Raw genomic sequence first — 12740 nt, 5'->3', positions numbered from 1 at the left:
GAGCAGCAACACTACCCAATCAGCTCTCAGGAGCTGTATCTCTAACCAATCAGCTCTCAGTAGCAGTAACGCTAACCAATCTGCTCTCAGTAGCAGTAACGCTAATCAATCATCTCTCAGTAGCAGTAACGCTAACCAATCAGCTCTCACAAGCAGCAACACTACCCAGTCAGCTCTCAGGAGCTGTATCTCTAACCAATCAGCTCTCAGTAGCAGTAACGCTAACCAATCAGCTCTCAGTAGCAGTAACGCTAACCAATCAGCTCTAACCAATCAGCTCTCACAAGCAGCAACACTACCCAGTCAGCTCTCAGGAGCTGTATCTCTAACCAATCAGCTCTCAGTAGCAGTAACGCTAACCAATCTGCTGTCAGTAGCAGTAACGCTAACCAATCATCTCTCAGTAGCAGTAACGCTAACCAATCTGCTCTTAGTAGCTGTAACGCTAACCAATCAACTTACAGTAGCAGTAACGCTAACCAATCAGCTCTCAGTAGCAGTAACGCTAACCAATCAGCTCTCAGGAGCAGTAACGCTAACCAATCAGCTCTCAGTAGCAGTAACGCTAACCAATCAGCTCTCACGAGCAGCAACACTAACCAATCAGCTCTCACGAGCAGCAACACTAACCAATCAGCTCTCACGAGCAGCAACGCTAACCAATCATCTCTCAGGAGCAGTAACGCTAACCAATCAGCTCTCAGGAGCAGTAACGCCAACCAATCATCTCTCATTGGCAGTAACGCTAACCAATCTGCTCTCAATAGCAGTAATGCTAAACAATCAGCTCTCACAAGCCACAACGCTAACCAATCAGCTTTCAGGAGCTGTAACTCTAACAAATCATCTCTCATGAGCAACAACGCTAACCAATCAGCTCTCAGTAGCAGTAATGGTAACCAATCAGCTCTCAGGAGCAGTAATGCTAACCAATCAGCTCTCAGGAGCAGTAACGCTAACCAATCTGTTCTCAGTAGCAGTAACACTAACCAATCAGCTCTCACGAGCAACAACGCTAACCAATCAGCACTCAGTAGCAGTAACGCTAACCAATCAGTTCTCAGGAGCAGTAACGCTAATCAATCAGCTCTCAGTAGCAGTAACGCTAACCAATCATCTCTCAGGAGCAGTAACGCTAACCAATCTGTTCTCAGTAGCAGTAACGCTAACCAATCATCTCTCAGTAGCAGTAACGCTAACCAATCAGCACTCAGTAGCAGTAACGCTAACCAATCAGCTTTCAGGAGCAGTAACGCTAACCAATCAGTTCTCAGGAGCAGTAACGCTAATCAATCAGCTCTCAGTAGCAGTAACGCTAACCAATCATCTCTCAGTAGCAGTAACGCTAACCAATCTGTTCTCAGTAGCAGTAACGCTAACCAATCATCTCTCAGTAGCTGTAACTCTAACCAATCAGCTCTCAGGAGCAGTAACGCTAACCAATCATCTCTCAGTAGCAGTAACGCTAACCAATCAGCTCTCAGGAGCAGTAGCGCTAACCAATCAGCTCTCAGTAGCAGTAACGCTAACCAATCAGCTCTCAGGAGCAGTAACGCTAACCAATCATGTATAATGCTATGAAGTCGTGACTGATGCATCTTTTTTCTGAATTTATACAAACTGGTTTATGTTTAAGAACAGAGGCCTACAGATCAATATAGTAAAGGAAACTCATTTGTGATCCTGAGTTTAAAGTTGCATTAAGTTACTTAATACTTTAGTACTTTTACTCTAGTGGAGGTCTAAAGGGAGGAACTTCTACTTTTATTGGTGAAATATTTTACCTTGGGTATCTACTTTAACTCAAGTACAGGGTTTGTGTACTTTGTCCACCCCTGGTGATATGAAGCTGAAATCAGTGATTCACCAGCTTCATGTTCGAATTTCCACCTTAAATGAAGCGGCAGTTGCATTCTGGCGCTTCAGGTGTCAGAACTGCAGGATTATTTAAGGTGGAACGGGAAAGTTATCTAGCTAGCTACCGAGACATTAGCATGCTATTAGTGATTTTTTATGCTTGTCATGAAGGAATATATATTCAAAACCACATTAAACTGAGATAAAACAGTGGTTTATCGTAAATTTTTAACAGAGAAAATTGTGGGTTTCTTTGGTCTCTTGTTCAGCCGTCTTACTAGTTTTTCTTTTTTTCTCATATCTCTCTGTTTGGAGGGTCATGTAGCCCCAACACTACACCCCACCCCTCTATATCAACAAGAATCTGGACTTCCTACCCCTAGATGAGAACGTGCAAAACAGAGGGCTGAGGGCTCAGTGGTAGGGGCGAGGGATGAAATGGGACTGAGCCCAAGAGTTTAAGATGTTCATGTCACACCAGCAGGTGAAGCTTTAGAGTTTCCTGTTGTGCTGACTTTCTCCTTTCTAACCTGCAGATCATTAAGAAGTCCTGCATCGAGATCCTGGCAGCCGAACCGTCCAGTGTGTGCGCAGGAGGTGAGGGCAAAGGGCAAACGTCCAGATCAATACCTGACCTGTTCTCATTTTCTAAGAGCTGAGCTCATTTCATTAGAGCTCCTCTTGGCTGTGGAACCTGGTCTCGTGGGAATTTGAGCTTGGAGTGAAAGTGATGGGCTATCCATGCAATAAGAGCCATTTAACGTAATGACTGTAAAGATTTACAGCGCAGAGCCCGTTCGGAGAGCACCAGCTCCGGCCTTTGTGGGAATGATTCGTGGGAACTCAGCAGGAGAAGCCTGGAAGATGGATTTTCCCAGGAGGAGCGTTAGATCGCTGTGGTTTCAGCTCTGCTTTGTTCTCCAGGGCGCTGATTGTTTTAGCGTGGAGGCCGACGTGAATGGCCAAAATCATGAAGCTGTCAGAAAACGCTGGTTAATAAAAAGCAAATGTAATAAAGTGGCGTTTGAAAACTGAGCTGTGCCGTAACAGAGGAGTGAATTCCCGTTTCAGAGTCCTTCCAAGTGGTGGTCAGAGGAAACGGTTTCTTGCACGCCAGGAAAATAGATCAGGTGATGTGCAGCTTCAAGATCAACGATACCGTCACATTAAGTGAGTTTCATTTCTTCATACACTCATTTCATGAGTTATGAACATGCTTGACTTTATTAATCCATACTAGTAGTAAAAATACTGATTATTAGATATTAGGAACAACATAAAAAGCCAGTGTATTGTTAATGTAATAATAGTAATGTTATTCTAATTACAGTGTAAATGAATATATTTGTATAATAAATCTAAAATTTTTATGAAAATAAAATGAATATCCATTATTATTATTACTATTATTGTTATAAGAATTGATAATAAGTGCATTTTAATGTATTTAAAATATATTGCAATGGTAATTTTATGGGCGATTATTAATTCCTTCCAGCAATATCAACATAATGTTAGTTATCAGTGTGAGAAACGTTTTTGGATAATAAAGTTGATGAAATTAATAAATATATCAATTAAAATAATTGAGACCATTCTGCACTATTAATTATCAATATTGCACTGGAGATAAACTTGTCTTAAGAGGTTAATAGCTCAATAAATTAATAAATGCATAAAATAATTGAAACCATTACACTGTGTGCACATATATTAGGCAAGTGAGTATTTTGACCATATTATCATTTTTAGGCATATTTTCTAACTCCAAGCTGGATAAACTTGAATGCTTAATGGATTTAAGCATAGCAGGTGATGTGTATCTGTGTAATGAGGGAGGGTGTGGCCTAAGGAGGTCCACACCCTATATCAAGGTGTGCATAATTATTAGGCAGCTTTTTTCTTTAGGCAAAATGGGCCAAAAAAGAGATTGAACTGACTCTGATAAGTCAAAAATTACCAAAAGTCTCTCAGAGGGATGCAGCAAGAGATATTGGGACGAGATCACAGAATCATGAAATGTTTTGTTGCAAATAGTCAACAGGGTCGCAAGAAACGTGTTGAAAAAAAAGACGCAAATTAACTGCCAAGGATTTGAGAAGAATCAACCTGAAGCTACCAGGAACCCATTATCTTCCAGTTCTGTCATATTTCAGACCTGCAACCTAGCTGGAGTATCAAGAAGTACAAGATGTGCAGTGCTCAGAGACATGGCCAAGGTAAGGAAGGCTGAAACCCGACCACCACTGAACAAGACACATAAGCTGAAGTGTCTAGACTGGTCCAAGAAGAATCTGAAGACAGGGTTTTATGGACTGATGAAATGAGAGTGACTCTTGACGGACCAGATGGATGGGCCCGTGGCTGGATCAGTAACGGGCACAGAGCTCCACTTCGAGTCAGACGCCAGCAAGATGAGCTGGTTGGACCTTTTTGGGTTGAAGATGGGCTCAAAATCAACTCCCAAGCCTACTGCCAGTTTTTAGAAGACACTTTCTTTAAGCAGTGGTACAGGAAGAATCTGCATCTTTCAAAAAGACAATGATTTTTATGCAGGACAATGCTCCGTCACATGCATCCAAGTACTCCGCTGCATGGCTCGCCAGTAAAGGCATTAAAGCTGAAAAACTTATGATATGGCCCCCTTCCTCATCTGACCTGAACCCAACTGAGAACTTGTGGGCAATTCTTAAACGGGAGATTTGCAGTGAAGGAAAACAGTACACCTCTCTGAACAGGGTCTGGGAGGCTGTGGTTGCTGCTGCACAAAAAGTTGATCGTCAACAGATCAAGAAACTGACAGACTCAGTGAATGGAAGGCTTATCACTGTTATTGAAAAGTAGTTGCCCAATAAATGTGCACATACAGATATTCTCCTTAGAAAGTCAAAACTTCACTTTATTTTTCTTAAACATTCATGTTTGAGGTTTATCAACATTTTGGATTAACTGAGAGCACTGTAGTTGGTCATTAATAAAAATAATCCTCAAAAATAAGACTTGCCTAATAATTGTGCACACAATGTATGCACTATTAATTATGAATATTATAAACTTTTTAAAGAGGTTAATAGCTCACTAAATTAATAAATATATAAATTAAAATCATTAAAGCCATTCTGCACTATTAATTGTCAATATTATAAACTTGTTTAAGAGGTTAATAGCTCAATAAATTAATAAATGTATCAATTAAACACATTTTATTATACATTTCTGCTGCATTGGCACTTTTATCCTGGACTATAGCCTGGACTTGTCTTTATTAATTCATGTTAAATGTTACTTTTAATGTAATGCAAATAAATGCAGGTATTTATATAAAGGTATAAAGGTTAATCAACTAAGATCTATCAGTAGAATGGTAGAATGCAGTCATATATAATATGATGTATATTTTCACTGTACACTGTTCAGTAACAAGTCCTGCTTTTCATCTCCAGATGTGAAGCCGGATGGTATAGAGGACACGTACCTGCTGTGTCCAGCCCCAGTCATTGATGAGGTTGGAAAGTAAGTGGCTCCATTCTAGAGCAAGAAGAAAAAAGCTGCCTCACGTTAGTCAACACTTACAGTGTCTGTCAGGGGTCCCATTCTGCTGAGCCCCCAGGCCGTTCACACACACTGGGGCTCAGTTTTCAGCCGTCATTTCCAAAACGAGGACCTTTCTGACCTTTTGGCCACCTTTTATTCTCGTGGTGTTTAGAGTCAGACAGTCAGTGATGTTTTAGTGGAAAACGTCTCGTTTTACAGCCTCGTATCTGCAGCCTCCACACAGGGTCCAAACTAGCACAGGGTTAAACGCAACATGGGTATTTTAAAATGGTTCTTCAAGGGTTCTTTAGTAAAGAAAGTGGTTCTGTATAGAACCATGGACAATAAAAAACCCTTAGCATGATAAAAGTGTTCTTTGCATCATAAAACGTTTCTTCAGTTTGATGGAGAATGTGCTGTATATCGTTCTGAAAAAAGCGCTTTTTAACATTTTATATATATATTTTTATATATTTATATATATATATATATATATATATATATATATATATATATATATATATATATATATACAGTATCTCATGGGGGGACGACACTATAGAAATTAAACTTGGATATAGCTTAAAGTAGTCAGTGTGCAGCTTGTATAGCAGTCTCATCAGAGATGGTCTCCTTGGTCTCATCAGACCACAGGACATGATTCCAGTAAACCATGTTCTTGGACTGCCTGTTTTTAGCAAACTGTTTCTCTGCTTTCTTGTCCGTCAGCTTCAGAAGAGGCTTCCTTCTGGGACGATGGCCATGTAGACCGAATTGATGCATTGTGTGGTGTATGGTCTGAGCACTGACAGGCTGACCTCCCACTTCTTCAACCTCTGCAGCAATGCTGGCAGCACTCATGCATCTATTTTTTGAAGCCAACATCTGGATATGACACGTGAACATGTGGAGTCAACTTCTTTGGTTGATCCTTGCGAGGCCTGTTCCGAGTGGAACCTGTCCTGGGGAACCACTGTATGACCTTGGCCACCATGCTATAGCTCAGTTTCAGGGTGTTAGCAGTCTTCTTATAACCTAGGCAATCTTTGTGGAGAGCAAAAATTCTATTTCTCACATCCTCAGATTTCTTTGCCATGAGGTGCCATGTTGAATATCCAGTGGCCAGTATGAGCGAATTGTACCCGAAACAGCCCTGCTCCCCATTCACACCTGGAACCTTGTAACTCTAACGAGTCACATGACACCAGGGAGGGATGACGACACAACTGGGCACAATTTGGACATATTCACTGTGAGGTGGACTCAGCTATTTAGACATTAATGGCTGTGTGTTGAGTTCTTTTCAGAGGACAGTAAATCTATACTGCTATACTGCTATACTGCACACAGACTACTTTGTTATATCCAAGTTTCATTTGTATAGTGTTGTGTGAGGGGTGTACTCACTTTTGTGAGATACTGTGTATAGGGCGGCACGGTGGCATGGTGGGTAGCGCTGTCGCCTCACAGTGAGGAGGGCCTGGGTTCAATTCCCCGGCCGGGCGGCCAAGGTCCTCTCTGTGTGGAGTTTGCATGTTCTCCCCGTGTCAGCGTGGGTTTCCTCCGGGTTCTCCGGTTTCCTCCCACAGTCCAAAGACATGCAGTCAGGCCAATTGGACATGTTAAAGAATCATCTTTTTAAAGAGTGTATGCATTACTCTGATCAGCCAACTGTCTTTGTCTGTTTTTCATATGCACATGAGCAGTGTTGTCGTTCAGATGTCAAAATAACTCGTCTCAGTGTTACCCTGTTTCATCGTCTCATACCTCTCTCTCTCTCTCTCTCTCTCTCTCTCTCTCTCTCTCTCTCTCTCCTCTCCCTCTATCCTCTCTCCTCTCTCTCTCTCTCCTCTCTCTTTCTTTCTTTCTCCATCTCTCTCTCTCCCCTCTCTCTCTCTCTCTTTCTCTCTCTGTCTCTCTCTCTTTCTCTCTCTCCTCTCTCTCTCTCTCTCTCTCTCTCTCTCTCTCTCTCTCTCTCTCTCTCTCTCTCTCTCTCTCTCTCTCTCTCTCTCTGATCAAAGCCTGCTGTCGCATGGCTTCTTCCTTTTATCTTACTGACTTTACAGATGTTAAATCACCAACACTTCCTCTCTGGCATTGCTCTTCTTTCACGTGTACTGAACAGCTTTTGATGCTTCTTTCTGCCCTTGACTGAAAAACATACTGTGATTCTGCTGCACATGCTCCAAACTTACAAACACACAGTGTCAAAGTATCCCTTCTAATGAGAGAACTCCACTACTTTAGGTTTAAAATCATTGACCAATAGAATGAGACACTCTGGATAAGCTGCACGTGATCCTAAGGTGTCCATGCCCAATGCCAAGCGTGGGCTAGAGAGGTATAAAGCTCATCCTACTCAGTAACATCATGTGACTGAATCACTGCATCATCAACACAAACTAACGAGCAGAACGAACTTCACTGAGAAGATCATTAATTCTGATCAACTTTCAGCTCAGCTTCATTATTAGAGCCAGACTAAGGAGAAAAAAGGTGAGATGAGCTGCTTTTCCACAATTTACAAGCTTTAACGTCTGTTCGCCGCTGCTACCATGATAACACTGAATGATTGAGCATGCAGTGGGAAAAAAGCACAAAAATTCCGAACTGAGTCTCTAAATTAAGGTCGCCTTTTCACGAATCAGATACATATCCGATCTAGGAAAAATGCTGTGTTCACATTTCCAGGCTGAAGTGGCACATATCCGATTTTTTTGCGCTAATGTGACTCAAATCTGATGTTTTCAGAGCTGTGTGGACACGCAAATCTGATCTATTGCCCTAATGTGACTCAGATCTGGTGTTTTCAGAGCTGTGTGGACACGCAAATCTGATCTGTTGCCCTAATGTGACTCAGATCTGATGTTTTCAGAGCTGTGTGGACAAGCAAATCTGATCTGTTGCCCTAATATGACTCAGATCTGATGTTTTCAGTGCTATGTGGACACACAAATCTGATTTATTGCCCTAATGTGACTCAGATCTGATGTTTTCAGAGCTGTGTGGACAAGCAAATCTGATCTGTTGCCCTAATATGACTCAGATCTGATGTTTTCAGTGCTATGTGGACACACAAATCTGATTTATTGCCCTAATGTGACTCAGATCTGATGTCTTCAGGGCTGTGTGGACATGCAAATCAGATTTTTTCAAATTCAACCTGAGCCACTTTCATACATGCAGGCTAATGGCAGATTTAAATCACTTACCACCCTCTCAGAGAGATCAGATTTGAGCAAAAAATCGGTTTTGAGTAATGAGGCTTGCAATGTGAACATAGATAAAGTGGCTCAGGTTGGCATTCCACATGCTCTGAAACTATCTGATCTGAGTCACATTGGGACAAAAAATCTGATTTGTGCCACTTTAACCTGGTAATGTGAACGGAGCCATTGACAGCTGCCAGTAAAGTCACGGTGCAGTTTGGTTATATTTATTTATTACAAGTAGAAGACATTGTGTGTAAAGTGCAGATTGTAAACCACTTTTAGATCAGACCGCCTTTGTGTTTGTAAGTGTAAGAAAAACATTTTTTATGATTATATGAATGGTCGAGGTTTATAGTTGCCTGGACAGACAGAGGCTTCTGAATAAAAAGCACCCTTCGAATTTTTTCCATGTTTTTCTCATTTCTCATCGTCAAAACAGTACAATGTTGAGAAACTGACAATACAGAACATAAATGTAACTTATGTCATTTAATGTGCACAAAAAGGGTTCTATGTCGTACCAAAAAAGGGTTCTGTGACTTGTAAAAATAGTAGAAACATTTTAGGTGCTATATAGAACCCTTTTCAAAAAGTAGCATGTTCTCCATCAATCCGAAGAACCAAGGCAAAGGTTTAAAAGAACCAAGGCAAAGCTTTAACTCATGCAAAGGGTTCTTTGAGTGTTCGTGGTCCTGTATAGAACCATTTTCTTGACTAAAGAACCCTTGAAGAACCTTTTTTAAGAGTGGAGTTAAACATGCAATGACAGAATTACATTTGAATAGTATTATGGAAATGACAGCACTGGCGTTCTGTTCTCATCTGATCGACTGTATTTCAGGGGGAACGGTATGTAAAACTGATTCTGCTGTAAAGTTTCAACAGTTTCAGAACCTGAGTGAAAAAATAACGGAACGTCTTTTCTGTTTCCTTCAGGGTGGTTTACCTGCAAGTGAGCATGAATGAAGGTCTGTCGTTCATCACCAGCTCGGTACACATCACCACAACTGAATGTGTAAGTAAATATCCGCACAGTCAGCGGACATTCATTACGTCAGCACTGCTGATGTTTCTAAAGGGCAGCTCCACCGAATTTTGAAGGTTTCTGAGACAGAATGATTCAGAGTGGGAGTGGTGTGAAGTGGTTGATTGTAGAGACTCAGATTTCTTTACAGTGGTAACGATGGGAAGCAGGAACCAGCGAAGAGCATGTCTACATACATTCTCAAAACTTTCGGAAAATAATGAGTGCGTTTATATGCACTTAATGATCTGATAACTGCAGAAAGTCAGGTAATTTGTCAGTAATCCAATCAGCACGTTTACACACACTTGAGTGATCGGATAATGGGGAAACACCGGGTCTACATGAGTCAGACAGTAATCAGATTTCTGCTTTACAGCCAATAAACTCACAGAAGAAGATGCGACATAAACGTAAGATAAACCTTAAACTTCATACCGTGTTTTTTTTGTAAAACATAACACTGTAAACATGCATCATCTATAGTAGAGGTCACTAATAGGTGGACTGTGGTCCAAGACTCAGACACTGTCCTATGCTGCTCTGGACCTGTAACCGATAAACTATGGAGAATTATATCATTTTGATGGGGATCCTGTTTTAATTGACGTAGAATTTCTAGCCTTTTACGGTAGCTTTAGTGGCTGGAGACTCATAGACCAAATGTTATAGATAGATAGATAGATAGATAGATAGATAGATAGATAGATAGATAGATAGATAGATAGATAGATAGATAGATAGATAGATAGATAGATAGATAGATAGATAGATAGATAGATAGATAGATACTTTATTGATCCCAAAGAAAATTTAGCAGCCAGTAGCAGATACACTATACATGTATATATATATGTAACCGTAAACGGGTGTAGACATATAACAAGAATAAATAAACCAGATCCTATCTACAGGCATATATACAAATAGAAAAAATACAACAGTCTGTGATAATATCTATAACCTGAGATGAGTAATGCAGTGCAATAATGACTGTAAAAAAAATTAACAGGTGACGGCATATAATGACCACAGAATGAATAAATAAACATGTGCATATATTGTACCAAATAAAGTGTCTAGTGTCCAAATGTGCAAGATGTGCAATGATGTATGCAGAAAGTGCAGTATGAGCAGCACGCTGTCTGTATGTGCAGATGAATAGATAAACACAAGATAAGCATATCACACATGACACCACTCAGCCAATCAGATCTGTGCATTACGATGAGCACTGAGACTCAAGTGAGTGACGCCACACAGGGGAGGGACGAGGCGAGAAACAGCAGTCAGAGAAGAAAGTGAATCACAGGAAAATTTTCCACATGATGTGATCTAAAAAGAGAAAACTAACAGTAAATGTTGTTGAAATCTGACTGAACTAGACTTTATTTGATCTGATATTCAGTTGGTGACTGTATAAGATGCTGATATACTTACTCGGCTACTTCAGTAAACAGTATATGGTACTGAGTCATGAGGCAGGTTAGACATTATGATGTTCTGGACCTTTGCTTGAAGGAATTTTCTCTAACTGGACCTTATTGAATTTTAATTAAATATTCCTGATCTAGAAGATGAAGAATATTTAAATCCTTCATTATGTCAATCATGTATTTGACTTCAGTGTCGCTCCAAAGGTGTTCTGCTGCGTCTCGCAGCAATTCTGCCGCAATTCTTATTTCTGGTACCGCCGTCTGTTTTCACACATGAGCAGACTGAGAAATCCAAAAGAAATCTGAGTAAGAGTTCAGAGCACTGAGAAATCTGATTACTGAGCTAAAATCTGAGATAACTGAGATTACAGAGATAAAATAGATCTCTAGACCTTCCCCTTCCATCTAAGAAATCAGATTATGATTGGATTATTATTATACTGAATGTCTCCGTCATCAGGCAGTGAATTCATAACCATTTCATGTAGGAACTTTCTGTGAGGGAGCTTTTAGAGGGGGACATCTGGTTCCTATCACCACTACTGTGAACAGTTCTGACTCTGTAAGTTTATCTAGAACTGAGCGTTTCACACCAAACCACTCTGAATGACTCTGTTTACATCTTAACCATCTAATTATGCAGGACTGTAAAAATGCTGAGTTGTGATCTTGAGGAATGACCATAGCACTTTCACTGATCCAACATCAGCCAGAATTTTTCAAGCTCGTTTGAAATGTTAGGCAATGTTTGTCTTGTTTTGTCTTTCTTTGTGCATTACCTCTCTTTCAGATTTCCTCTCTTTGCTTATTAACTCCTTGTTTTTCCACTCTTCTACTTTTCTCTCTGTGCTCTCTTTGCTTTCAGACCCTCCTCCTTTCTCTGGGTTTTGCCAGAGGGGTCTCTTTCCCTCACAGTGAGTTCTTTTTTTTTTCTTCTTTGCCCCTACTACAGCCAAACCACAGGGGCTTTCGAGCTTATCCACCCCAAAGCCCCCGCAGATTCTGGCTGTGATCTTGTGAGGCAGCAGGACTCTCACCCACAAAGCAGCTGAGGAGAAACATCTCATTCACAGAGTTATCGGCTTTAGGATGGTGCTTCTCTGTTACCCGTTAGAAGCCCCTGAAAGATCAACGTTTAGATTGCTTTACATGGCACAGTAATTAAGTTCCGTTAAATAGTTTATAGGGCTTAAATGCACAATTTAACATGTTTAATTTATAAAGCAGTGCATTGTGTTAGATCTAATTAAGTGGACAAAATTCACTTCATTAGAATGGATTGATTAGTTAGAATAGTTCATTAATTTTGAGTGCAAACCCTGAACCTGAAAATCACATGATTTCCACAGAGTGAACAGTTTCCAATTTTCATCACCGACGTCCAGTGAGAGCAACAGTGTCTGCATGTTCCAACCAATGAGTGCATATATCCAATATATATATATACATATATATATATATATATATATGTGTGTGTGTGTGTGTGTGTGTGTGTGTGTGTGTGTGTGTGTGTGTGTGTGTGTGACGTGTCGAGAGAGTACGAGACGCTTGCGGATAAGAAGAGAAGAGGTTTTAATATCCAGAAAGGCAAATCACAAATCCCTTATACAAAAGGGTCAAGCAAAAATCCAAGTCGAGAAAAACAGGAAATACACGGAAGAGACAAATCATAAGAAG

At 40.5% G+C, this 12740-nt stretch overlaps 1 protein-coding gene across 1 annotated transcript in view; it reads left to right on the top strand.

Annotated features, from left to right (window-relative positions):
* The window catches only part of antxr1c (ANTXR cell adhesion molecule 1c), a 73142-nt gene that overhangs the window by 39135 nt on the left and 21267 nt on the right, over positions 1 to 12740 (top strand). Inside the window, exons 9-12 of the mRNA XM_017714330.2 lie at positions 2394 to 2454; positions 2929 to 3027; positions 5301 to 5370; positions 9540 to 9618. Of these exons, the coding sequence (XP_017569819.2) occupies positions 2394 to 2454; positions 2929 to 3027; positions 5301 to 5370; positions 9540 to 9618 (309 nt within the window). The remainder of the gene's footprint in view (positions 1 to 2393; positions 2455 to 2928; positions 3028 to 5300; positions 5371 to 9539; positions 9619 to 12740) is intronic.

The sequence above is a fragment of the Pygocentrus nattereri genome, chromosome 13, assembly GCF_015220715.1.
Source record: "Pygocentrus nattereri isolate fPygNat1 chromosome 13, fPygNat1.pri, whole genome shotgun sequence".
In the NCBI taxonomy this organism is placed as follows: Eukaryota; Metazoa; Chordata; class Actinopteri; order Characiformes; family Serrasalmidae; genus Pygocentrus; species Pygocentrus nattereri.
Note: the sequence above shows the minus strand (reverse complement) of the source record. Positions and strands in the feature narration are given on the sequence as shown.